Source organism: Hippichthys cyanospilos, chromosome 9 (genome assembly GCF_059441005.1).
Source record: "Hippichthys cyanospilos isolate Australia breed blue-spotted pipefish chromosome 9, RoL_Hcya_1.0, whole genome shotgun sequence".
NCBI classification, from domain to species: Eukaryota; Metazoa; Chordata; class Actinopteri; order Syngnathiformes; family Syngnathidae; genus Hippichthys; species Hippichthys cyanospilos.
In genome coordinates this window covers 8689882-8714226 of record NC_142377.1, presented here as the reverse complement: position 1 = coordinate 8714226, position 24345 = coordinate 8689882, and the positions used below count along the sequence as shown (strand labels likewise).

General features: G+C 35.0%; 1 protein-coding gene across 3 annotated transcripts; it reads right to left on the bottom strand.

Annotated features, from left to right (window-relative positions):
- Positions 1 to 1481: 1481 nt before the first annotated feature.
- Positions 1482 to 22977, bottom strand: mitfa (melanocyte inducing transcription factor a). Of its 3 annotated transcripts, none has more exons than XM_088422959.1 (9): positions 22862 to 22977; positions 6704 to 6916; positions 6483 to 6578; positions 5448 to 5556; positions 5056 to 5139; positions 4727 to 4783; positions 3368 to 3443; positions 2806 to 2953; positions 1482 to 2344 (listed from the first exon to the last, which is right to left on the bottom strand). In XM_088422959.1, the coding sequence occupies exons 2-9, from the start codon at positions 6779 to 6781 to the stop codon at positions 1946 to 1948; spliced, it is 1047 nt and encodes a 348-aa protein (XP_088279085.1). In that variant the 5' UTR covers positions 6782 to 6916; positions 22862 to 22977; the 3' UTR covers positions 1482 to 1945. The 3 variants fall into 3 exon arrangements, with proteins under 3 accessions (XP_088279085.1, XP_088279083.1, XP_088279084.1); XM_088422957.1 differs by lacking the exon at positions 22862 to 22977 and adding an exon at positions 8906 to 9040; XM_088422958.1 differs by lacking the exons at positions 5056 to 5139; positions 22862 to 22977 and adding an exon at positions 8906 to 9040.
- Between the last annotated feature and the right edge of the window lie 1368 nt (positions 22978 to 24345).

Here is a 24345-nt window from a genome sequence, read left to right as displayed (position 1 = left end):
AAGTGTGTCAGTGTTAAGTTGAAGTTATGTTAGTGCAGCTCTCGTTTCTAAACTGTATTGAACGCATGATGTTGCTGTAAACAGGCAGTTTGGGAAAAAAGTTAAACATGTAAAACATTTTCTGGTAAATATTTGTTGGTGCGTCTTCTACAATGCAGCTTACATTACTTCATCACTGATCAATAACTGCAGTCATCTAAAGTGAACAATTGTTTGATGCTAAAAATATACTTTACAAATAGCTTGCGCAATAAAACCCTATTTAACTTTGTCCTTCAACCTGCCCGCCTCCTATCCCGACATTTCACGCCAAATGGAAGGATTAAAAGGAGACGGGGACACGCTCCAAAGGGATGCTGAGGGAATAGAATCATCACTCACCTATTAGACCGGCCGTGGAGGCATTCCTGATAATCTTTCCATATCCTTGCTTCAACATCACTCTGCCTGCTGCCTCAGGCGGGGATTCATGGGAAAGAAGCACATTCAACATCTTATTGCAATGATAGCAATCATACACTTGACCGACTTACAGTACTAACAATATCTGGAAATACTACATAACCTAGATATATTGACTTTTGTTTATATATATATATATATATATATATATATATATATATATATATATATATATATATATATATATATATATATATATATATATATATATATATATATATATATATGAACAAAAGAAACAATTGAAGATCATTATAGAAATTTGGCAATGAATTGTTTTGAAGTTAGACAAAGATAGTTGAAAGATTTTCGTTCCCAAATTGAGATTTTAGACACGAATGACTCTTCTTCTTCCTTCAAAAAAAAATCACTTTAATTCCGTCATTTATTAAATGATGGCTGGATTACAGTTTTGCCTTGTAAAATGTATCCTTGAGTAGGCTCCCACCTGCTGGCTAAAACTACTAATTACACCTAGTAAGAGCGCCCCAGCTGTAGGGCAGGCCTTTATTTTTCTTTTTTTCAGTACGGTTCAGGTTCAAGACCCAAAACGAAGTACAAACACACGCAACGTATATTATGTATTTTTGTGCATCCATGTTTGATATTCACCTATACCTCAATAAAGACTTTAGACAGAAGTCTGAGCTCTACAAGGTGTGCCAGAAAACCACTTTTAAGAGCCTCACGTCAAAATATGTGTATGCACAAAAAGGAAAAGAAAAAGAAATGGTGTTCGCCAAAAAAAAAACAAATATATATATATATATATATATATATATATATATATATATATATATATATATATATATATATATATATATATATATATATATATATATATATATAAATTTATTTATAGTGTACATCACGTAAACTGACGAGAGACTAGACAAAAACTCCGTGGTTTATTTTCTTCCTATTGTGTTGCATTTATGACTCATTGAAAATTTCAGCTTCAATAACTAACGTTAGAAAGAAACAACAAATTGATTTTGAAATGTTGGAGGTATTACAGTATCACTTGTAAAATACATGCAACTTGAAATACTGGATGAAAGAAAATGTCCCCAGGTGTATTTATAATAAATAAACAATATACATCAATACAATACACAGACAGTGACTCACCATATCCGTTCACGAATGCTTATTACAACAAATAAGCATTTTGCATTCTCAGCCAGAATATTTTGAGTAAATGTATACATTTACAAAATATGGGCAAACTCTTACGTGTATAGTAACTGATAGTTTTCCATACTTTGTCAGCTGAAGAACCAATTATAAAACATGGAACGAGAATTGCTAAAATATAACACAAATGGAAATAACACTGACATACACCAGGGCAACTCAAACCCGTCTGCTGCAGAGAGACCCGGTTTAGATTACTTACGATAAAAAAAGACAATTTCCACTGTTAATATTTGTCTCAGTGCTGAGACGCTACAAATGCAAAGTCATTGAGCTTCAGGCTAAACTAACAGGGACATTCTTTGTCCTCCATTCTAGAACCAGAACTGTGGTGGATGTTAACCGAGTCATCTGGAGACATAGACGATAGTAACGGGTCGCTCGGAGAAATCGGTGACAAGGTATTGTCCCGGACCAGTTCTTTCATTTTACAGGTCCTGGGGTTTGCGTAAGGGCCGGGCTCCCCGCTATCGCTGGGGATGGGATCAAAGGTGATGGTGCCGTTGTTGAGGTCCAGTGTGGTCGGAGGAGACATGTCGGGAGCCGAGGCGTGATGGTAGAGCTCCGAAGTGCAGTCGTCCAGGATGGGTTCCTGTTTGATGACCCGGCCCATCATCTCCGATGAGCAGACCGATGGGGGCGACACAATTGTCAGACCGTGGGCGCGGGCTTGGATCTCCAGTTCCTGACAATTCCAAGAGAAGACTCAAGTCAGACCTGCTCCAGATATATATAATAAATATATATATATATATATATATATATATATATATATATATATATATATATATATATATATATATATATATATATATATATATACATATACATATATATTAGTGCTGTCAAGTGATTTTTTTTTAACAAATTAATCACAAATTCGTCACAAATTTTTAGCATTTTTACAAAGCTTGTAGAAGGTATTTTCTTGACAAAAATCAAGTAAATATTCAATACAGAAAATATTGAATAATATGAGGAAGCTCCCTGCTTTAAATATTTTGTTGACAGTCACATATACTGTACACACATTAATTACAGATTTGGAAATTAATAAATACTTATACAGTATAAGTAGACAGTTTATTACAATGTATTTTCAAGCATTTCCTTTTTTTTTTTTTTTTTTTTGCAAGTGGGACTCACCTGGATACGCAGCATCAGGTGACGGTTTGTATGCTCCAGTTTGCGCTGCCTGCACTCGAGCTCTTTGGTCCTCTGCTGCTCCCGCTGTAGTTTCCTTATATAGTCCACTGAAGCTTTTAGAATGGTGCCCTTATTCCAGCGCATATCTCTGGGAGATCCAGGAGACAAAAGGTCTAAAGTCAGAGTCAGCTGAGCCCCTGACCGGAACAACGGAGGATTCTTCATGGCTATTCTCAACAAATAAATCATTACACTTAAAGGCCACTTGGCTATGTGAAGAGGATAGTGATTAACACATTCACTGCCGACCCAATAAAAAACAGGGCCGGTGACGTCTATGGCAGTGAATGAGTTAAGTGTTGTTCCGCAAAATGACAGATTCTGCAAGTAATCATTTTTATTTGCTGTATATGCCAGTGACGTATAGTGAGAGGTAGAATAAATAACTCACTCTTTACCACACCAGAAAAAATTATCTTTGACGTCTATAGGCATTAAAGTACACATGCAGATGAAAAGAATTAATGAGCGTGTGTGTGTGTCTCATAAAAATCATACTTACGGATCATTCGACTTTGGTATTAAGGTTCCAAGTTCTTTTATACGATCGTTGATATTGAATCTTCGTCTTCGTTCAACTGAGTAGAAATTAAATGTTAGCAAAAAGAGGGCTTACATTTTACTTGAATAATAAAATAAACAAAAAAATCAGACATACTTTCTTTAAAACAATGACTATATTTGAAAAAAATGAAATGTGAGTTGAGAGTATCCAAGCTAAATTTGGGCTGGGCTGGACTGCCCATCTGGCATAACAGGCAAATGCTCGGTGAGCCAGTATTTTTTCAGGCTGAACGCTATTTAATTTTTATCTTCCCCTAATTTACCACCAAGCGCCTGTCATAATTTAGAAGGAGCAGCCTATTAAATCTATTTTACAACATTTTACAACATAGACTGCAGATCAGTGGACCTGACAGGGGTGTAGAAAAAAAAATCTGTGGTTTCAGTGGTGTGGCCAATGTGACACAACACCTCACCTTTATTTACAAAAATTGTAAAAATGCAATAATAACAAAACTACACCATATAGGTATAGTATATTTATGAAATTGAAATATTTACTATGTCATAATTACAGTATTATGACTTTAGAAGATGTTTGTGTTATGGGAGTCCAGGCTAAGCCAATCATCAAAGTCATTGAAAGTCTTGCAAATGTCATAAATTGGCCGCTACTGCCACTGTGGTTTTGGGGTCTCAGCACAAAAATTCGGCGAATTGCCATTGAAAGGATTAATGCAAACACAGGGGCGAATGCATGATAAAACATCAGGTTTTCAATATGTCCAAAATTGACAATATTTCCAATTTTGAGTGGCAGTAAACGAGCCCGACATGGGCTAAATTTTACATCTATAGGTATAGGGACCGCCCGCTTGAAAGAATTTAGAAGGGACGGCAGGGTGGCATTCTGAAAGTTGTCATGTTTTGACAATCGATGCAATATTTTGCCTCCTCGTGTTTTTTGTATGCTTTTCCTTTGATATCAAGCATCAAAAATGTCAAAAAGCCCGATTTGGGTCCAAATTTTCCACAGGGATTAAAAATATAGATTTTTTTTTTTGTGACAGAGTATCAAGGGGTCTAAGAATACTGCATGTGTGAAAATGGCAGAAAAATCCTGGATTTGAAAATGTTCCCCTCAATATGGGAGTGGTCAGAGTTGACTTGGCCAACCTGTAGCTCTGCCCCTGGTGGTGCAGTTTAAGTCTAAATGCCAGGTCAATTTTTTTTTACTGTGCCAGTCCAGTCCTGACTTTAGTTGAAGCATATCGTGGACTAGTAGCCAAGCAATTGCAGTGGATATATAGTATTTATTGAATGATTATCAGACAACTAAGAAAATAAAAAGACTCACTCAAGTTGTGGTTGTCTTTTTTCTGTCGTTCTTTAGCCAGAGCACGAACCTCAGCCTCTTTCAAATAAGAAAAGAGTGAGATTATTGTTATTAAAGAGCTACAAAATAAACAAACTCAAATCACAAGATACACATTGCAAGTTGTTGATGTTCAGATCTGAAAACTTTGACCCATTGGAAAATGCTCTGAGAATTAGTCAAGCTAAAATTGCATGAAGACATAAAAGTGATTCATATTGTGTGCGATTTTGTAACTCACAAAATACTCTACACACTTTCTACAAATCCAAATGAACAACAACTTTGAGAATTTATTTTGTGTTGCTTACCTACTGGAAAGCCATCTGATCTTTGATAGTTTTCGTACCGGCCACAGGGTCCAGGTTTGCCCAGTACTTGCTTCATGCCAGGAGCTGGAGTAATTATTTGGCAAATAATTGACAGAATATACTCGATTGTATCTTGTGCATTCCTAAATTGCACACAATATCAATACTACAACCATTGTGATGTCCTTTCAAAATATTTCAGGGACAAGAAATGTTCCAACAATTCTCATCATTTGTTTTAACCGACTGGAGCTAACTAACAACAACAATGCAGTCTGAATCACGCACATGGAGATTTTTTTTTTTTTTTTCCTCAGAAAAGTGCATAAAAATTCCTTAAATGTCATGAGAATGTATTGGTGGTGGAAATTCAGCTCTTTCAGTATTTTTACCTGTGTATTCCCTTTTGATGTTTGGTGGGCAAGAGTTGCTGATGGAGAGGCCTGGGAGGGGAAGTCCTTGGTTGCCATATACTTCCAGAAGATTACCAGACACCGGTAACTTTGGAAAAATGAAAAAAAAACAAAAAAAAAACATCCATTACGAGTCTGATTTATTTAATTATTTTATTCATGAGGAGCAGTTTTGCAAATCATTTACTTAATTTGAAAAGTAACCTTTTGATTTTGTGGAGCATTTTTAGGTTAACCCTGGGCAAGTTTTGATGTTTTTTTTTTGTTTTTTTTAATGAAACAATATTAATGTGACATTATTAACAATTGCTTTTTTTTCTTTACATAATCAACAGTATTTGTTTATTAAATTCACACTGTAATGCAGCATAATATTTTTTTTCTTAAAACAAAGCTGAATTGTTAGGAATAAAGATTATAGTAATAATAACAATAAAGTGATGATCTAGAGCAGAAATGCAGGGGGTACATGGAAACATTTATATTTGGGTATGGACCAATAGAAAATAACCACTTGGTGAAAACGTTAATTTTATAGAGACGCGAGAAAAGGATGAAAAAAACAATTTTGGAGCCATTTAGTGAAATGAAGCATTGTTGAAGCATTGTTGAAATTAACTTTATTGAAGTGTGACATAGAGAATAAAACTGAATATTATGCTACAAAGCTTTTGTTTTCTATTTTTCACAAAATGGTGGTTATGGCGTTTTCGAAAATACTTTCAGGAAATTTGAACTTTGGGTTTTTGGTTGCGTTGATTCTCTATGTACAATATAAATAAATAAATAAATAAATAAATAAATAACAACAATCAAAAATTTCACTAGGTGGTGCCATTGTATTGGCCCATCCCCATTTTAATTTCAAAGCAAGAAGTAAATATTCTCATAAATTTGTCAATAAAATACTGCAGTGTGGGTGTATTACATCACATTATGTTACTTTTTTTTTTTCAAGGTAATTTGATTTTATGTTTAAAAGAAAATGCAGTTTGAGTAAGCGGTTATAATTACCGTGGTGTTCAACTGAAGTCCTTGATCCATAATTCCAAGAACATCTTCATTGTAGCTTGACTCCATGCTGATGATATCATCAATAACTTCATCCATCTGTGTGACATGAAAAAAAAGCTATGGTATTATTTAAAAAAAAAAAAAAAAAAAAACTTGCATACCGATATAAATGCTACTGGCTCACTCAACTGTATTGAAATAATGACCTTGGTTACGCGTACCTCTTTCTCACAATTAGAGGTGAGGGTGAGGTGAGCCATGGGACTGTTAGGGGCACTGCTGCCAGGCCCGGGTGGCATGCCGTGTTCGGGGGGCTGGCTGGGGCACTGGCCCCCAGCTTTCCCTCCTAGGGTGGTTGGCAGATACTGTCTCACCGGCTGTCTTTGGTTCTGCTGGATGTGATACTTGCTGGGATTTTCCAGATGGGATTGCACCTACATGGGGGGGAAAAAAGCCTAAATATTACAGGATAGTTTTCAAACTCATTCTTGAGACCTCAGTACATTACAACTGTACTGTTTTGTTTTGGGGTGTTTTTTTTTTTGCCTACTTTATTATTTGCTCGATTATGGAATGTAGTCTGCTGGAGAAAAATAACAGAATAAGAACTGTGTAGTGTTGCTATGCATATGACAATAAAACTCTTGAATCCAGAATCTTTCATCTTCATTTGCGAGATTATGACAAAAAAATGTGAATAGATCCCAGAGGAGGGGTGGGCTAACTTTTTGAATCGAGGGCCACAAAACTTTCCAAAATTTGACAAAAGGACCCGGCGAGGATCAGATGGATGGAATGTTTTGATAATCCACCTCATAATAGAAAGAAACGTGGCATATTTCAAAAGAAATTTTGCATTACAGCAGTGTTAGTCAAGTCCCATGTATTTAAAGGGACACTGTGTAAGATTTGACAGTTTTTCATTACGGAGAGCAGGAGGTGCTGCATTTACCGCTGTCCGTAGCTATAACAAACATGTCCGTCTCCTGAGAAGTGCCACCCGCAATGTAATATAATTTAATAATAACTAGGCCTACGATTATAGTTAAAACATGCTGTTGGTCGTTAAGAAAACATTTGCAAGTTTTTGAATCATATAATCATTTAATGTATTCCTTTTTTAATGAAAACAGTTTGAATCTTATTCAGTGTCCCTTTAACTATTTATTGAAATGACTCTGACGACAACTGAAATTTAAATGAAAAAAAAAGCTTATTTTTTTGTCAGTGAAGTTACTATTTTAAAGAACTGATAGTTCCGCCACCCTGTATGATATTAACAATATCATTCTCGTCCTGACAATTAATTCAAATTCGGAGGGCCGGATTAAAAAGCTTAACGAGCCGCATATGGCCCCCGGGCCGTAGTTTGCCCATCACTGTCCTGGAGTAATAATAGAGTGCTAACCATTAGCATTAAACTTAGCAATAACAATAAACAAAGTGGATCAAAAAGCTTTTAAATCACTCTTGGATTTTATTTTTGAACATTCACTGCCATTGACGGATATAGGTGTCAGAGATACATTCTAACAAGACAATTGTCCTCTAATTAAATAAGAATGGGAGAAGCTAGCTGATGAAGTCAAGGTGCTACTGAAAGGCTAACTGACTAAATTCCCACAACCAAAAAAGTGTTATGCGTTTATCATAAATGTGAAAAGGAAATTGAAATGTATTTTTTTATTTATTCATCTTACCTGGCTGGGAGATCAGCACCCCTAAATCTCTGACCCAAGAATCGCCTCATCCATTTTCTATTACACATATCCCTAGATAATCTCTTGCTAATTGAAAGGCTAGAGACAAAAAATCACTCAAATTCACTCCGTTGCTTCAATGTTAAACCAATATACATGTATAAGTTTAATTGTAAATATTTATTTGTCAAATAAATTTTTCTGGGATGTCAATTTTGAATGTATACAAGTAGTAAGTACTCCACCAAAGTTCCAAAAACATGCATTTTATGTTCATTTAAGTCTCTAAATTGTCCTTAGTTGTGACATCAACCCGGTGTTTGCGATAATTAGCTGACATCCAGTGTAAAGTAAACTTCTCTTCCAAATTCGTTCAAATGTGCTCCAATGAGTAAAAGTGGTGATGAAAATTGATGAATTGGCGTTACATATGTCAATATTGCACAATATAAATTTGAATAGAAGTCTACATGAACTCTAAATTAATCTAAAAGAAATCCACTAAAAAAACTATGAAACGTTGCCTTTGTGTCACATGATATCTGGTGTTACTGAACACACAATTAAAGAAAATAAATGAATAGCCCCTTAATATTAAGTACAGAATGTCAAGAACATCAGAATGAAGCTGCTCTGCAAATATTCCAAGAACACAATCCAAACCATAAAGAAATCCATGCTATCCGTGTTAAAAAGCTAAAAAAAAAAATCCAGCCATCTTACCTGATAATGACTGTACTCAAGCATCTCCAACATGATATATTTAAAAAAAAGATATCAAAGCACAACTTAGCTACATTCACTTTGTCGTCCCGTTATCCTATTAGCCTAGCATGTGTCAATGTGAGAGGAGTCAGCTTTCCTGGCAAAGTTATCACGGATTTAAGGCTCATTAGTTATGCAAGTTAAAAAATGGAGGAGGACACAGAAATCTATCCTCCCACTCTTGTGTTGTTCTGGCTAAACTATGAATTTATGTCTTTATGGAGCCTCTTTGACGTCACCACTTTCAGCTCACAAAGAAGTCTTTTTATCATTTGGCCAGAAGTCTGCGAACTCAAGCTAGCTTAAGGCCAACTAACATTTATTCTTTAGTTCCGCTCATCAAGTATAGAACATTGTTTGTTCTGATTATCAGGACGACAACTGAGTGCTTCTGTTCTCGACCAAACCAGACATACCAAAATCGCTAATGTATGGCCGGTTTAAAAGGCACCCGGTTTTGTAAGCATGGTTAGCCCAAATTTTAATGGGGGTCTTTGTTTAAAGGTGAATTAAAGGGTTGGGTTTTTTTTCTTTTGTTTTTGTTTAAGATGCGTGTTTTTTTTTTCTTTTTTTGAACAAAATACCCCAGAAACAACTTTGTCTTGCCACAGGCACCATTCTCTCCAACAGACAGTGCTTGATGTCTTGTCATATTTATAGCATTAATGGGGGTTTAATCTCATATCTGTGGCAAACAAATTTTATAGATTTATTTTGGGGGAGAAACAATAACGACAATCATTGGAAAGGGTGAAGTGAAAACTATTGAAATGGAAAATGCTAAATCAAATCATACGAGGTTGGTCAGTATAAATTATGGAATTAAGATGGAAGAAGAGATAGTTCCAATCTGGGTTTTATTTATTGACCACCAAAAGTCTCCCAGAGAGTTTGAAACAATAGTGGTTGTGCACAGTTAGGCTTCCATTCCAATCAATATGTGTGGTGGGTGGAAACCCCGCCACTGCGGGGTGCTTGGGAGGTGGTCCCGCCAAAGAAAACAACATTTGAAGTCAGAAATCACAAACACGATATTTTGCTCAGGACTGGTTTAGCTTGGAATGCAACAACTTACAAAAACATATAACCATGACAACAATGTCTGTGAATTAGACTTAATGGGCCAGTTAGAGTTCAGAATAAAATTCAATCTTTCCCTTATACAGTGGAACCCCGTGTTACAGCGTCCCTGGCTTACGTTTTTTTTCATGTTGCAATGTGGAATACTTAGTTTTTTCGTCCCCTCTTTATGGTATTTTCCCGGCTTTGCGACAAAAACAACAGCCATGACCCCAGGGGGGTTGGCTGTGTTTGTGTTGTTTTGTCTCCATCTGCAGGCATTTTTAGGTAATTGCGCTTATTTTCTGTTGAAGTCATTGCCTCCATGCAACGTGTCACTACTGTCTGCTATTGGTCGGCGTTTCCTCACGGAGATGCTGGTCTACTATTGGTCGGCCTCAATCGTTTCAAAATGGCGGAACGGTAAAGCCTTGATCTACCGCGAGTGGTTACAAAATCGGATTTATGGTGCATTTTACTGCTTAATTCAAAGTTGAATGAGTTAGCCATGGGTCCCAAGATTGCTAGTGATGTTAAAGAGAGAAGTAAGAAGATGATTTATATGGTAAACAAAGCTGGAGATAATCAAGAAATATGAAGCTAACCTAGCCTAGGCTAGCCTTATTAGGGAGTATGGGCATAACTAGCATCACTCAAAGGTAAATAAATCCTTTCTATATTTTTTATTTATGACTGTATATATGTATATTATATATATATATATATATATATATATATATATATATATATATATATATATAGAGAGAGAGAGAGAGAGAGAGAGAGCACTTACTTTACTATTTTGGTACCAATTTTTAGTATGTATGTAAAATTTTGATGTTTTTACCTGGGGTTCAAAACGCATTAGCTATTTAACATAGGTTTGCATTGCCCGCCATACAGCCCAACCGCGGAACGGATTAACCTCATAACTCGGAGGCCCACTGTAGTAAACACAGAACTTTTTTTGATCATACAGTACTTCCTTCTTGTAAAGAAGAAGAAGCTGTCAGCCTTTAACCCTTTCACTCCCACTGCGACAATGCATCCCAAAGCTTTTTAAAATATCACAATGGGTATAGCCAGTTAACTCATGTTGAATTGCGCGCCATGAAAACACCCATGTACTTAATAGTTAAAAGAAAAGTCTGCAACGTAATGTCATCTCATGTAATGCTAGCAGAACTCACAGAGCACACCTTTGTTTGGATTACTGGAAACTCACTTGGATCTGGGGAGACAAATACAAACTCGGTGGAAGTGCCTTGCGGCACAACAGTTACAGATAAAAAAAAAAAAAAGGCGAAGAATGCATTCATTGTCAAGTGATAACCAAGTATTCCTTTAAGTTCCCTCTGCAGCGTGGCCTTTTCCGTCAGCTCAACCTTTGAGTGTAGAGGGAAATCTTTACAAAAGAAGTCTCTTTTTGTCCCGACAAGCTCTCACTTTATTCATAGATTCTTTGTGAGATAGAAGTTTATTACCTTCTCGAAGGGAGCACATGGGCCCACGTTTTAAACTTTGCCTAAGGACCAATAACATTTCAATGGTTGAGCGTCATTCCTCCACCCATGAAAAGAAACATATCTATTCTTATCGTTCGAGCAACTGCGCTTCTTTCCGTGTCGACAAGCTTCACTTGGGGGCATTTTATTTTAGGATGATGCCAAAAGTTTACTGAGGGTTAATTGTATTAAGATGATCAAACGCGAATCTTTTTAGACATATTTTAAAAGTCTTTTCATGTAATATGTAAAACTAGTGGTGATAAGAAGATCATTTAAAAAAAAATGTGCTTAGAAACCCGTGCTTAATGGATCAAGATCAACAATGGAAGAAAAAAAATTGCCGTCTCGAAGTTGATTTGATGTGAAAAATATTGAAAATCTTTTCATTCATTCCTTTTAGCAAAAAATAACAGAAAAAAAATTGCATTTGCATGCAATGTGACTGTAAAATGAATGGTGCCTCTTTTTACAGTGTTACCGGAATATTATGATGATTATTACTGTAAATTATCAGACTATAAACAGCACCGGTACATAAAAAAAATAAATAAATAAAATTAAAACTTTTTTTCATACATAAACCATTCTGGACTATGAACCACAGTTTGTAACATCAGATATTTTTGATGGTATATGGAAGTTTGTTGTTGTCTTTTTTATCATTTTTATTTATATTTAAATCTTTTTTTTAACTGCTTGCTTGCAGCAACATCCTATTTTCTATTTTCAACAAATTGAAGATGCCTGCATGTTTAGCATCAAGATATTTCCAACACAACACCGAAAGTCAAAAAATCAAAGCAAAACCCCCATAGCCTCTTCTTCTGTAATAATATATATATATATATATATATATATATATATATATATATATATATATATATATATATATATATATATATATATATATATATATATATATATATATATATATATATATATATATATATATATATATAGTATCTATCATATTTACATGTTAACATAAATTTCATACAAGATCCCATTCAACAAAATCTACCTGCTTTTAATACTATAGTTTTAGAAATCATGTGAACACAGCCATTGATTCACATCTTTTTTAGTTCTATTTAATTAATTATCATTTAATATTAACTGTTCAATCAATCAATCAATCAAATTTTATTTATATAGCCCTAAATCACCGAAGTCTCAAAGGGCTTCACAGAATGAAAAGAGGTCATACAGAGACATCTTTTCAATGTAAGGTACACAACAGCATCCCCTGTCAAAGCTCCCAGAAGGGGAAGGAAAAACTCAAAAACCCCAATTTGGGGAAAATCAGAAACCTCCAGAAGGGACCACAGGTGGGAGGAGCCCCCTTCCAGGCCCACAGGTTGAAGTGGATGCTGCATGTACCGAACACAGAAACAATATAAATTACAGAAAACATATTGTGCTATATAGTGCAGCGATGTCTTGACAGCAGGCAAAGCCATTGGGCAGGAACCATCCCGCATTCCAGCCAGGTGGACCGCAGACGGCTAGACTCCTAACCCGTGATGGTCGACCAGCGCAGGACCCAATGGAGGCGGTCAAGTCAACCCTCACCATCTAGCTAGCCCCCTCTCCCGGCCGGAAGAGGGGGGCAGGAAAAAAGAAGAAGGCTGCAGACAGGCTAATTTAACTAAATGCTTTTGAGTATAGATGTGTTTTTAGTCGGGATTTAAAGATTTCTACCGAGGTGGCTGCGCGAACTTCCATAGGTAGGGCATTCCATAGTACTGGCGCGCGAATGGAAAATGCCCTTGATCCCGCAGACTTCTTTTTAGCCCGTGGGGTCGATAGCAAACCGGCATTTTGCGATCGAAGTTGTCGGGACGGAACATAAGGTGATACTAAGTCGACGAGATAGGAAGGAGCTAAACCGTGTAAAATTTTATAAGTATGCTGTTCCTTTGCACTACAAAAACTCAATTTGTCTTCTATTGCATGTTTGTTTGTTTGTAACAAAGACAAAATTGTCGGGTTTAAAATAAATGTTAATTTTGTACATACAATTTTATAAAGTAAAAATGTGTCGTCGTTTTCAAACACACTGTTATTTCTTCAAAGTAAAATATATCTCATCTATTTTATCGGCTTGATTTGACCTACACAAAATCCTATTCCATCCCAGTAAAACAAACCCTGGCCATCCTGCCCTGCTCCCTTTAGGAATGACTTCTATTCTGATATCGCTTCCATATCGGGGTCAGCTACATTAAAATAATCAAAGAAAACGTCTGTCGTTTATCTTTACTCACTGCATAATCCCATCTCACGTCTGCGCCAGTCAGTTTTGAAACCCTTACGTCCCAACCCTTTATAAAATATAAAGTTAACCCCAATCCCGCGGGATTTAACGTCAGCCTCTGCTACAGTGCTAAAAACAAGGTAAACTTTTCACTGGTTGGAACATTCATTAGGAAATATTTTGGTATGCAAACAGAGCCTCGGAACAAAATAAGCTAGTTCCACATTTCCGAGCGTATCCATTAGCACATAATCGCTGTATTGTGATAATTTTGTCACGCTCCTTGTAGCTAGGAAGAATTAATGACTTGTATCGCAAGGAGCATGTTTTTGCACTATTTACAATTTTGTTCGTTGGTAACAGTTGTGTTCACCTAAACTTGACTCATCAATGACATTTTTAGTCTTTGCGGAGAGCGCTATCTGATATTGTAGGGACAACCCGCTTCGTTAAGAGGAGGAGCACTGGACAAAGAGATGCCTTTGCTCTTTAGCCTGTGGCTAGGGGTTAAGATTAGCAGGAATGAAACATCCTTTTCCAAGAAGAAAACACATCCCATCTGTCCAATCTTTGTGTGAACTTGCACTTGTTCAAATGACAAACAATAGTGGCGAAGCCCCTTGGGTCTTTCCTGTCATTCCTTGTAAGAAAGCAAACATTTGATCAATATTTCTTTGACGTATTTTTGGCATATCTTGCTGCGAGCCAGCCTGGTCATTTGTGTCCACTGCAGTGGACATTTGTTTTTGGTCTATATCACTTGGAACTTCCCTAATGCGTCCTACTTTGCTCAGTGGAGGACATCTTGGACTTTCCAATGGTGTCTCATGTGTTTGGTTGGTTATGCAGTTCACTTTGCTGTCTTGCCGAGACAAAATGGACGTAACAATGGACACGAAAGAATTGGCTGAATCGTAAAAGGATGTACTTTATTTATTTATTCCCTCGTGCAGTATTTTGACCGTTTTGGGGTCATTCTCTTCCATGTCATTATCACAGAATGGCAAACTTCATAGATTGATAAATAAGTGCTTGTTCCATATTGAACTTTGACATGTAATCCGGGTGAAATTTCAGCTCCCTAGAGCAAAGGATTGGACAAAATATTGCACAAGGGTTGTATAAATGATCTAGAGATCCGAGACATTGCAAAATTACACACTCTTTGCTACCCTAGTTTTTAGTAACATAAGAACTGCAAAAAATCTATCATTTTAAATATGTATATCACTTACGGATATGAACAAAAGAAAGTATGAAGAGTTGAGGAAGGGGAGATTTATACTGTTATGCTGTAGTGTTTACATTGTTGCCAAAGTGTTATATAACATAGAAAATACTAGAATTTTGAACATGGGTGTGTCTTTTATTTAGGGAATGACATCACTAAATAGAAAAACCTAAATACAACAAATTAAACACAAACATAAACCCTAATACAAATAAAACATAATAACCAAAAGAAACTAGAAAAGGCTCCCTTACTTAAGTAAAGTAAATGAAAAGAATGGAAAAATCTATTTTTGTACTTTAGAAAATTGTATTTTGGAAGATAGTCATACTATGGAAAAAAACAGTTTTCATACAATATTTTTCATTTTCCATTTTTAAAAATGGCACATTTGTTTTGTTAAAAAATGTAAGAAAGTAGTAAAAGTAGTAAATGGGAAAAAAAATTGATGCCAAAGTGATGGCGCATCTTATATAACATAGAAAATGCCAGAATTTGTCCCCAAAATAAGGGAATTATGTCACTGTAATATGAAACTAAATACCCTACAACGAATTAAATATCAACGTAAACATAATAAACAAAAGGAACTGGAATAGGCTCCCACACCAGTAAAATAAATGAAAAGAATGGAAAAATCTGTTTTTGTCATTTACAAAATAGTATTTTGGCAGATCACATTAGAGAAAAAAAAAATTCTACAGTATCTTTCATTTTCCGTTTATAAAATTTGTTTCCATACTTTTACTATTACACACTTGCAAAGAATCCCTTTTTATTGTGGACATGACTGTAAAAAAAAAAAAAGCAAGTCAAACGTAACCTAGGCCAATTATACTCCAATATGGTAAAAATAAATAAATAAATGGGAGGAAGTAGAAAAAGTAACAAATGAAAAAATGTCTTATTTTACTGTAAATGTAATTATCAAACTGGGGGTAGCATTTTGATATTTCATTTTCATCATTCCAAAAATTTCACTGGCAGTCCAATCACCAGTGTGACGTTTGTAGTTCATGTTTTTGTTGATAATGAACACAAGTAATGGATCAACTGCGCCAGATAAGAACAGAAATACATTTTATCGATCTATATTGTTAATACATCCATTCATACTCTTTTCTTAGAAAATACATTCATGCAAAAGCCATCTAAGCAGCCAGAGAAAAGAACTGTAGGTAGTGTTTGTTGGGCTTAACAAACAATCGGCTCCTTTTACTTGCACAGTTTTCAAATATCCTCCAAAATCAAAAAGTCAAAGTACACAAATGTATCATTATTCCTCTCATTAAGCCTGCAGTGCCAAGCAAAGGTTAGCGCTTAACCGCAAATGCCTGCACGTGGCATTCTATGATGGTTTTCAAATGCTGCCTTTTTTTTCTAGGCCATCAAGTTCTTTTTGACTTGGTGCAATGGCACAGATAAAACTGAGGACACAAGCACCCCACTTTTGGGGGATGCTTATGAAAAAAAGCATACGTTTCAAATGTCAATTTAGCAGCCCTAACCCATCCATTCATTTTCTTTACCTTACTTTTTCAAATCTGATTTGATTTATCGAACATATAAACGCAATACAAAAGGAAATGAAAAGAACCGAATGAAAAAAACTAAAATGAAAGATTTCAGTTAACATGTTTTTGGAATGTGCAAGGGATCCGGAAAACCCACGCGAGCAAGGGAAGAACACAGTCCTGTTGTGTGCATACGCAACCGCTATAGAATTCTGATTTGACCTCTTGTTGATGAACATTCAACTTAAAAGTCACTTTTAGATCTAACTTTCGCATCCCTAATCAATTATTGCTTCATAGCAGTGCTTCTCAAATGGGAGCACATGAAGGCATCAGAGAATATGTCAGACTTTAACAGGTATCCACCAATTTAATTTATTGCTGTGACAGGAACATTACATGTATTCTTTTCAAATTAAGAGCAAATGAATTGGGACATATAGTAAATGCAAAATTGTGTTATAGTGACTTCTTTGCAAAACATTTTGTCTTTATTTTGTTAAGATTTACATGAATGTGCATTGTGATTGGTTCTGCAATTTTCTGGTGGAGAATGAAAAATAAAACATACTTTTACTCCTCTGGATCAGTGTTTTTCAAATGGGAGTGCGTGAAGGCACTTCAGCTGGTACTTAAAGTGTGACTAGAGTCGCTGAATGTATCTTATTCATTGCTTTAATGCTGTGACAAAACAGTACCGCTTTCTTTTCAAAATAAGAGCAAGTTAATTAGAATATGAAAGCAATTTGTTGATAAATTGTATTGGAGTGACTCCTTTGCTATGTTTTTTATTTTGTTGATTTATATACAGATGCACATTGTCATTCGTGATGCAATTTTCAAGCAGACGAGTATAGCTTACGTTAACGTTTTTGGCAGTGAGTAAAATTCAAAGAGAGATTTGTGAGTAGTTCATAAATCAAAGAAAGCACAGCGAAGTGACCTTTCTCTCCAAAATCATTGGCATCACTTTTTTTGCCCCATCTCAAATCGTTTATTTTGGTTTGAATGAGCAATTTTTCTTTTTCCTTAAAACTGGAAAAACGTCACGTTTAACCAGTTTGGTTAACTGTGCATAAAAGTCTATAGTTGGGGTGTTCTCAAATGTATGTGTCAGAAAAGATCAATTTATAAGAATTAAAAATGTTTTGATGATTGCACTTGTGAATGTAATGCACATACCTTGTATCCTTTCTGTGTAAACATTGCCACTTTGGTGTTAAGTTTAAATTCAGGCAAAAGGAAAAAAATAAAACAACATTCCTCATAGTTTTAACAGTCTTATCAGCAAACTCACAATAATTTCTTGGCAAGAACTCATTACAAGATTTCGTCCAAAATCTCATGATAATGTAATATTCCTTTCAGGAAAGAAAAAAAAAAAAAAGAAAGAAAACATGTTTGTTTTTGTTTCTTTGGCTCATGAGACCATGTGGACACAGCATTTTGGGAGGATTTGTTCAACACACTCAAACATATATATATATATATATATATATATATATATATATATATATATATATATATATATATATATATATATATATATATATATATATATATATATATATATATATATATATATATATATATATATATATATATATATATATATATATATATATATATATATATATATATATATATATATATATATATATATATATATACACATTGTTTTGAGGTTACAGTAGAGGTCTTTTCACAAAAATAAATCATTAATTAATTTAAATATTTGGCCCCAAAATATAATCAACATGAAGTGTCAGACCTGTTCTGAAAAAGAAATAATTACAAACAAATATTTGTCCACCGAAAAATATTCAACTTAAAGTGGGACTCTTTTAGATTATAATAGAGATGTGTTCACAAAAATAAATCATGAACTTGACAGGTAACGAGAGGTGGCCATGACAAGTTGGATCGAACCATTCTAGATTTTGGGAAGATCTGGCTTGTTTTACAATAATCAAATTGAATAACCTACTGAAAATCCATTTTGTTTAATGACCTTATATTTTCATGAAAATATTAATGAATTCAATCATTATTTTCTAAAGATTTTTACATGGTTGTTTAATTTACACAGATGCTGTATTGCTGTTTTGCTCTGCATACCGTGACTGCAGCTAAAGTTTCCCTCCGCTTCTCAACTTTTTCCCAGAATTCCAGGATGTGGCGGATTGTAGTGGGAATGACAACGATTACACATAAGTTCGACGCGCATTCTCGACGCAAAGCAAGCAAAAACCAAATGTCCAACTTTTTTAAAGCGGCGCCGCGACATGCGCGGCCGTCTGTCGGTCTTTTGTGATGATGGAGGCAATAAGAAGGGTTCGCTTCAAAAACATCTTCAATACAAAGCTTCTGCTTGTTCTCCTTGAAAGAACATTTGATGATAAACTTGGGAAAGCGGTGGTTCCGTTTATTGCCAGAGGAAATTCAAAGCCCAGATAGCACAAAACGTACCCAAAAGGTTAATGACATTCTTTTTCATATAAAAACATCAATACAGATCTAAAAATGCATACCCCAAGGATAGTTTTGTAGCGACATTCAAATCGCCAGGCAGGCATGAATCGACAAAAATAGGCACCCAAATAAAATCAATAAAGGGACAGTCCACTTATGTAGCCATTTTCAGCAGTTTAAAAGTTGATATTTCATCTGTATTTTTTCGATAAGTACATTTTTCATGCGCAATATAAAAACACAATTCCGCTCGCTGTTGATTGAAAATGACATCATATGCTCAAACTGCAGGTAAAGACCAATCACAGCTCAGCTTGCGAACATCACATGACCAGCAGGTGAAGCCGATTGGTTGTTACCTGAGCCTTGAGCACGGGTGATGTCATTTTCAGTTGACAGCAAAGGGGAAAATATGTTTTGAAAATCAAAATAATTGTACTTGAAAAAAAATCACGTTAACAAATCAATTATAGAAACAATATTAAAGTTTTACTGCTAAATAATAGCTAAATAATGTTTAGTACCTATTTAAGAACCCAAATTAAAACAGCTGACCTGAATTTGTTGAAGATTTGCCTGAAATCAAACAATACTATATCATTATTCCTTTATTATTTTCATTTATCAATGTCTTAAAGGAGAAGTCAACATTTCTTTTTACCATAACTTTACATCCCCATGATGACATGGCATTTTGATGAATATTGTGCTTGTGAAAAATGAAGCTGCAAAGTTCACGTTTTTTTTTCAATCTCATTATTACATGTTCACTTCCTGTCGACTGAAGATGACATCACAGTTGACACATTAAACACATTAAGATGACTCTAGATCAGAATCTTCAATGTAGCCCCACTAGTCTAAAACGCAATAAAGTATTTTGATATAATACTGCGTATATGAATTGTGCAGAAAAATCCGCCCACTCTTATCCACCTAAGCAGGCGGCCATTGTGTCGGATAGGGCCGACTAAAAACGACATCACAGTTGCTCGGTGCTCAGGAACAACCAATCACGGCCTAGCTGTTTTCTGCGAGCTGAGCCGCGATTGGTTCTTAGATGAGCTCTGAGCAACTGTGATCGATTGAACTGCGATGTCATTTTCAGTCGACAGCAAGTGGCAAAATGGCCGCCCCCCCGAGATTGATAGAAATGGGAGGCTTTTGCTGCTGAATTCAGAAGACAAATATGATAGTAATCATAATAATTGTGTTTAGACTAATACGGTTGCATGGAACATGTTGTAAAATAACATTTTTGGTGCTGACGTACCTTTTAACACAAAATGGCAAGAATAAAATGAACATCTAATTCAAATTTTATGCCTTCCTTTTCTTGCGTGTTTTACTTTTAATTCATTTTGACAGCACAAACTTGCAGCAGTTTGTCATAATTTGTGGATTGTTTTGAAAATTCGAGGTCAAAGGCACTGGGATTTCAGAATGGCAGGACTGCTGTTTGTCTTTTTCTAAGCTAGCGGTGTTGAACTCATTTCTGAATGGATTTGCTACGGTGTGCGATTGGAGTCAAAGGGCGCTTTGTTGGCCATTTTAACATCTCGATTTTGTCTAACATGCACGAAGTAGCAAGGGCTTTAAAGCTATTTGGATAGATGACAACTTTATTTTACACAGAAACAGTCCATTCACAAATACAAGATAAGATACAAAATGCGAGAACATTTCCGAAATTCCCACGCCAAGCAAAATTGCATGAATAGTCACATATTTCCCGCTTCTGTAGCTTTTTGTGGCTCCTTTGCATAGGTGCAATGAATAATCGACATCTAATCAATAGCCAAACTAATTGATAACGATTTTGGATCACCAATTCAGTTTTTAGAGATCCAAGATTGTCCCAAAGGTCAAAATTTCAGATTCTCCACGAATATTCTCAGATTTCTTTAGTAATCCATGAAAACAGATTACTGTTTTCTACTTTTTTTTTTTGTCAGAGATCAAATCATTAAAAAAAAAAATCTAGTCTTGATTAAAAAAGAAATAAAGTTTTGCAGTATTTTGTCCATTTTTGGGTCATTTTCTTCCACCTCATTCCAGAAGTATTTTAGCGAAGGGATGGCACACTTCTTTTAGTGTGATAGCTAAGTGGTCATGCCATGTTAAACTTTAATATGTTGTCATCATCTGGGTGAAATTTCAGCTCCCTAGGGTTTATCTTGAATATTTTTCATTTTATGTCAATTGCCTTTGTTGCAAAGCTCAAAGGATTGGACAAAATACTGTATTTGAATATGCAGGTCTTTATTTTACCCCTAGGGAAAATTTTGACCCAACTCAGATTTTTTTATGTTTTTGATTCATGATATTAAAAAAAAAAAAAATGAGGCTAAAACGTTGCATAGATTGTCAGACCTTGACGACTTTCAATATGGCACACTGCCGTCCTTTCAAAATGCTTGCAAACGGGAGTTCGAGACCCTATAAGTGTCAAATTTAGCTTATGTCAGACTCATTTACTCCCATTCAAAATTGGAACTATTGTCAGTTTTTGACATATTGAAAACTCAATGTTTTATCATGCATTTCCCCCGATTTTTTTTGTATTAATACCTCCAACGGCTACTCGCAAACGGGGCACAATAGAATTTTTTATGTTGACACCACAAAAACACCGGTTGTCACTCGTGGCCAACTTGTGAGATTTGCAAGCCTTTCAATGACTTTGATGATTGGCTTAGCCTGGACTCCCATATTGGAAAAGTCTTCAAAAGTTATAATATTCTGATTAAGACATAATAAATATTGGTATTTCATTTATATATTTTCATTTGATGATGTTTCAAAGTCAGCCCAAGTTTGGCGATAATAAGACTAGACTAATAAAAAATCCCCAGACACCCAGAGATTAAAATTATGTTATTCTTTTTTAGGGGAATTTGTGTATTAAAAGTATTTGTGGTAACAGTACTTGGTATCTGAAAGAGTTACTACAGTATTTGAGTAAATATGTGGTCAAACATCCTACTTCGATGTATCAGTACTTGTGAATTGTGTACTTCTGGTTGAGACCACCCTCATTTTTACAAGAGCTAAAAAATAGTATATGGATGAAATATTGAAGATCGCCTTTAATTTCATTTTTCATTTTTTCCATGTTTTGTCTTACTGTATTTTCTTGTAGTTTGTTCAATTTCTCTTCCTAGGGTTTTATGTCCACCTGTTCTTTCTGGACTCCTGCCCTGTGTCAACCAATCAGCTTCTTCATTCACTTGTGTCTTGCCCGTGTGTTCTTCATCATCAGGTTGGTTTGATGGCATTTAAGTTCCTACTTCTGTTGAGTGAATTTTGGATGATTGTGTGATGTCTTTTTGTGACCGATGTTGTATGGATTGATTTGTTTCCTTCGAATGTGCTTGTTATTTTTCACCTTCATAGCAAGATGCTTGTTATAAAACAAGTTGTTCTTACTTCTGTCTTTAATTCTTTAATACATGGGACAATTTATTCTGTACATTCTTATTTCTTTGTTGTGAAAAGCAGAGAAGCCATGTATGTGTGTTTTTTTTATTTCTCTGAATTATCAGAACTGTGTTTTTGGAATTTCTGTCATTTTCCTTATCAAATTCTTTGACCTACAAATAATGTCAATTAAGTCACATGCTCACTGAGATATGCAGTTTAAAAAAGGATTTATTTTGTTTCTACAGCAACACAGTTGGTAAAACTATGCAAAACTGTCTTATGTCTAGCACAGACATACAGGAAATGTGTCACTAATTGCTAAGATGTGGAATTATTAGAATGGAAAGCATAACAAACCGATTAATGCATCAGACAAAAAGAATTCTTTACTCTACAAAACAGTAGACTAACCCCCCTCCCAAAAAATAAGTAAAGAAATAAATATCTTACCTTTCAATGTTCATGTTAGACTGATGCAAACAAGCCACTTCTTTGTTCTTGCTGTCTGAGGAATAAGACCCTTTTAAAAATCGTTACCATGTTAGCACTTCCTGCTATGACAGTATCATGCATCACTTGCAAATCTAGGTTCAATCTCCCATTTGTTGTTTAGGGAAGGAAGTGCACTGGTTTAGTGTTTTGCAACGGGAGCATTTCCACTTTAGTGAATGTGGGGACCGACATCATATAATTACATTTTCAAAAAGTTTCATTGTCTTACCCATTTGCTTTTGGCTTTTCTGTCACACCTCCAAAATTGAATCCAGTCTTTCAATTCTGCTATTGCTTAGTTTTGCTTCATCATCAACACCATCAGCAGAATCAATATCAGCCGGGAGGATAAAAATATTTTCAACTAAAGCAAATTTAATAAATTTCATAATCATATGTGCTATTTAACGATTGCTCTAGTTACCATTTTACAATTCTAACAATCACATATTCATTGCAGAAAGCCCACGAATTGAACTCTTCTTAAAATTTAAAGATTTTTTTTTAACAAGTGAATAAGCTAACTAACACTCTAGCTAGCTATGTAGCAAATTTAGTTTTGTTGTTGTTGTTGTTTTTGTTTTTTTACAAGCTTTGTTTCTAGCTTTCCACACCAGGGAGGGAAAATATATTTTCAACCAAAGCAAATTTAAGATATTTTACAGGTCTTAACTTCCTAACAATCTAGCTAGCTAGCTGCTAGGTACTGCTAGCTATCTAATTTACCATTTTACACTAGTAACACAATCACATATTCATTGCACGAGCACCCTCATTAAACTCATTTTAAATTTACAATTTATATATATATATATATATATATATATATATATATATATATATATATATATATATGTATAAATGTGTGTGTGTTTTATTTTTTTTTGTATATTTGTCATTTTTAGTATATGAGCTAACTAACAATCTAGTATGCTACCATGTCTGTGAAAGAAAAAATATTTAAACCGAAGCAAATTTAAGATATTTTACTAGCTACAGTGTGTATGTACCTACCTACATGTGGGATGAAAAAAACATTTTCAACAGAATCAAATTCAAGACATTTTATGACTTCAAGTTAGCTAAGTTCCTACCTAGCTAGCTGCTAGCCACTACTATCTAGAGTATCTAACTTACAATGGTAACACAATCAGATATTCACTGCATACAGCGCCCCCAATGAACTCATTGAATTTAGGATGTTTTACAAGTCTATAAACTAGTTAACAATTTAGGTGGCTATCTTGCTAGCAATTTCGGGGAGGGAAAAATATTTTCAACCAAAGTTACGTTAAGATACTTTACTAGCCACAGTATGTATTTAGCTTGCTATTTCTGGGAAGAAAAAATACTTTAAAATGAATCAAATGTAAGGTATTTCATAAGACTTTAAGCAAATTAAGAATCTCGCTAGCTAGCTGGTAGCTAAAACAAGCTAGAGT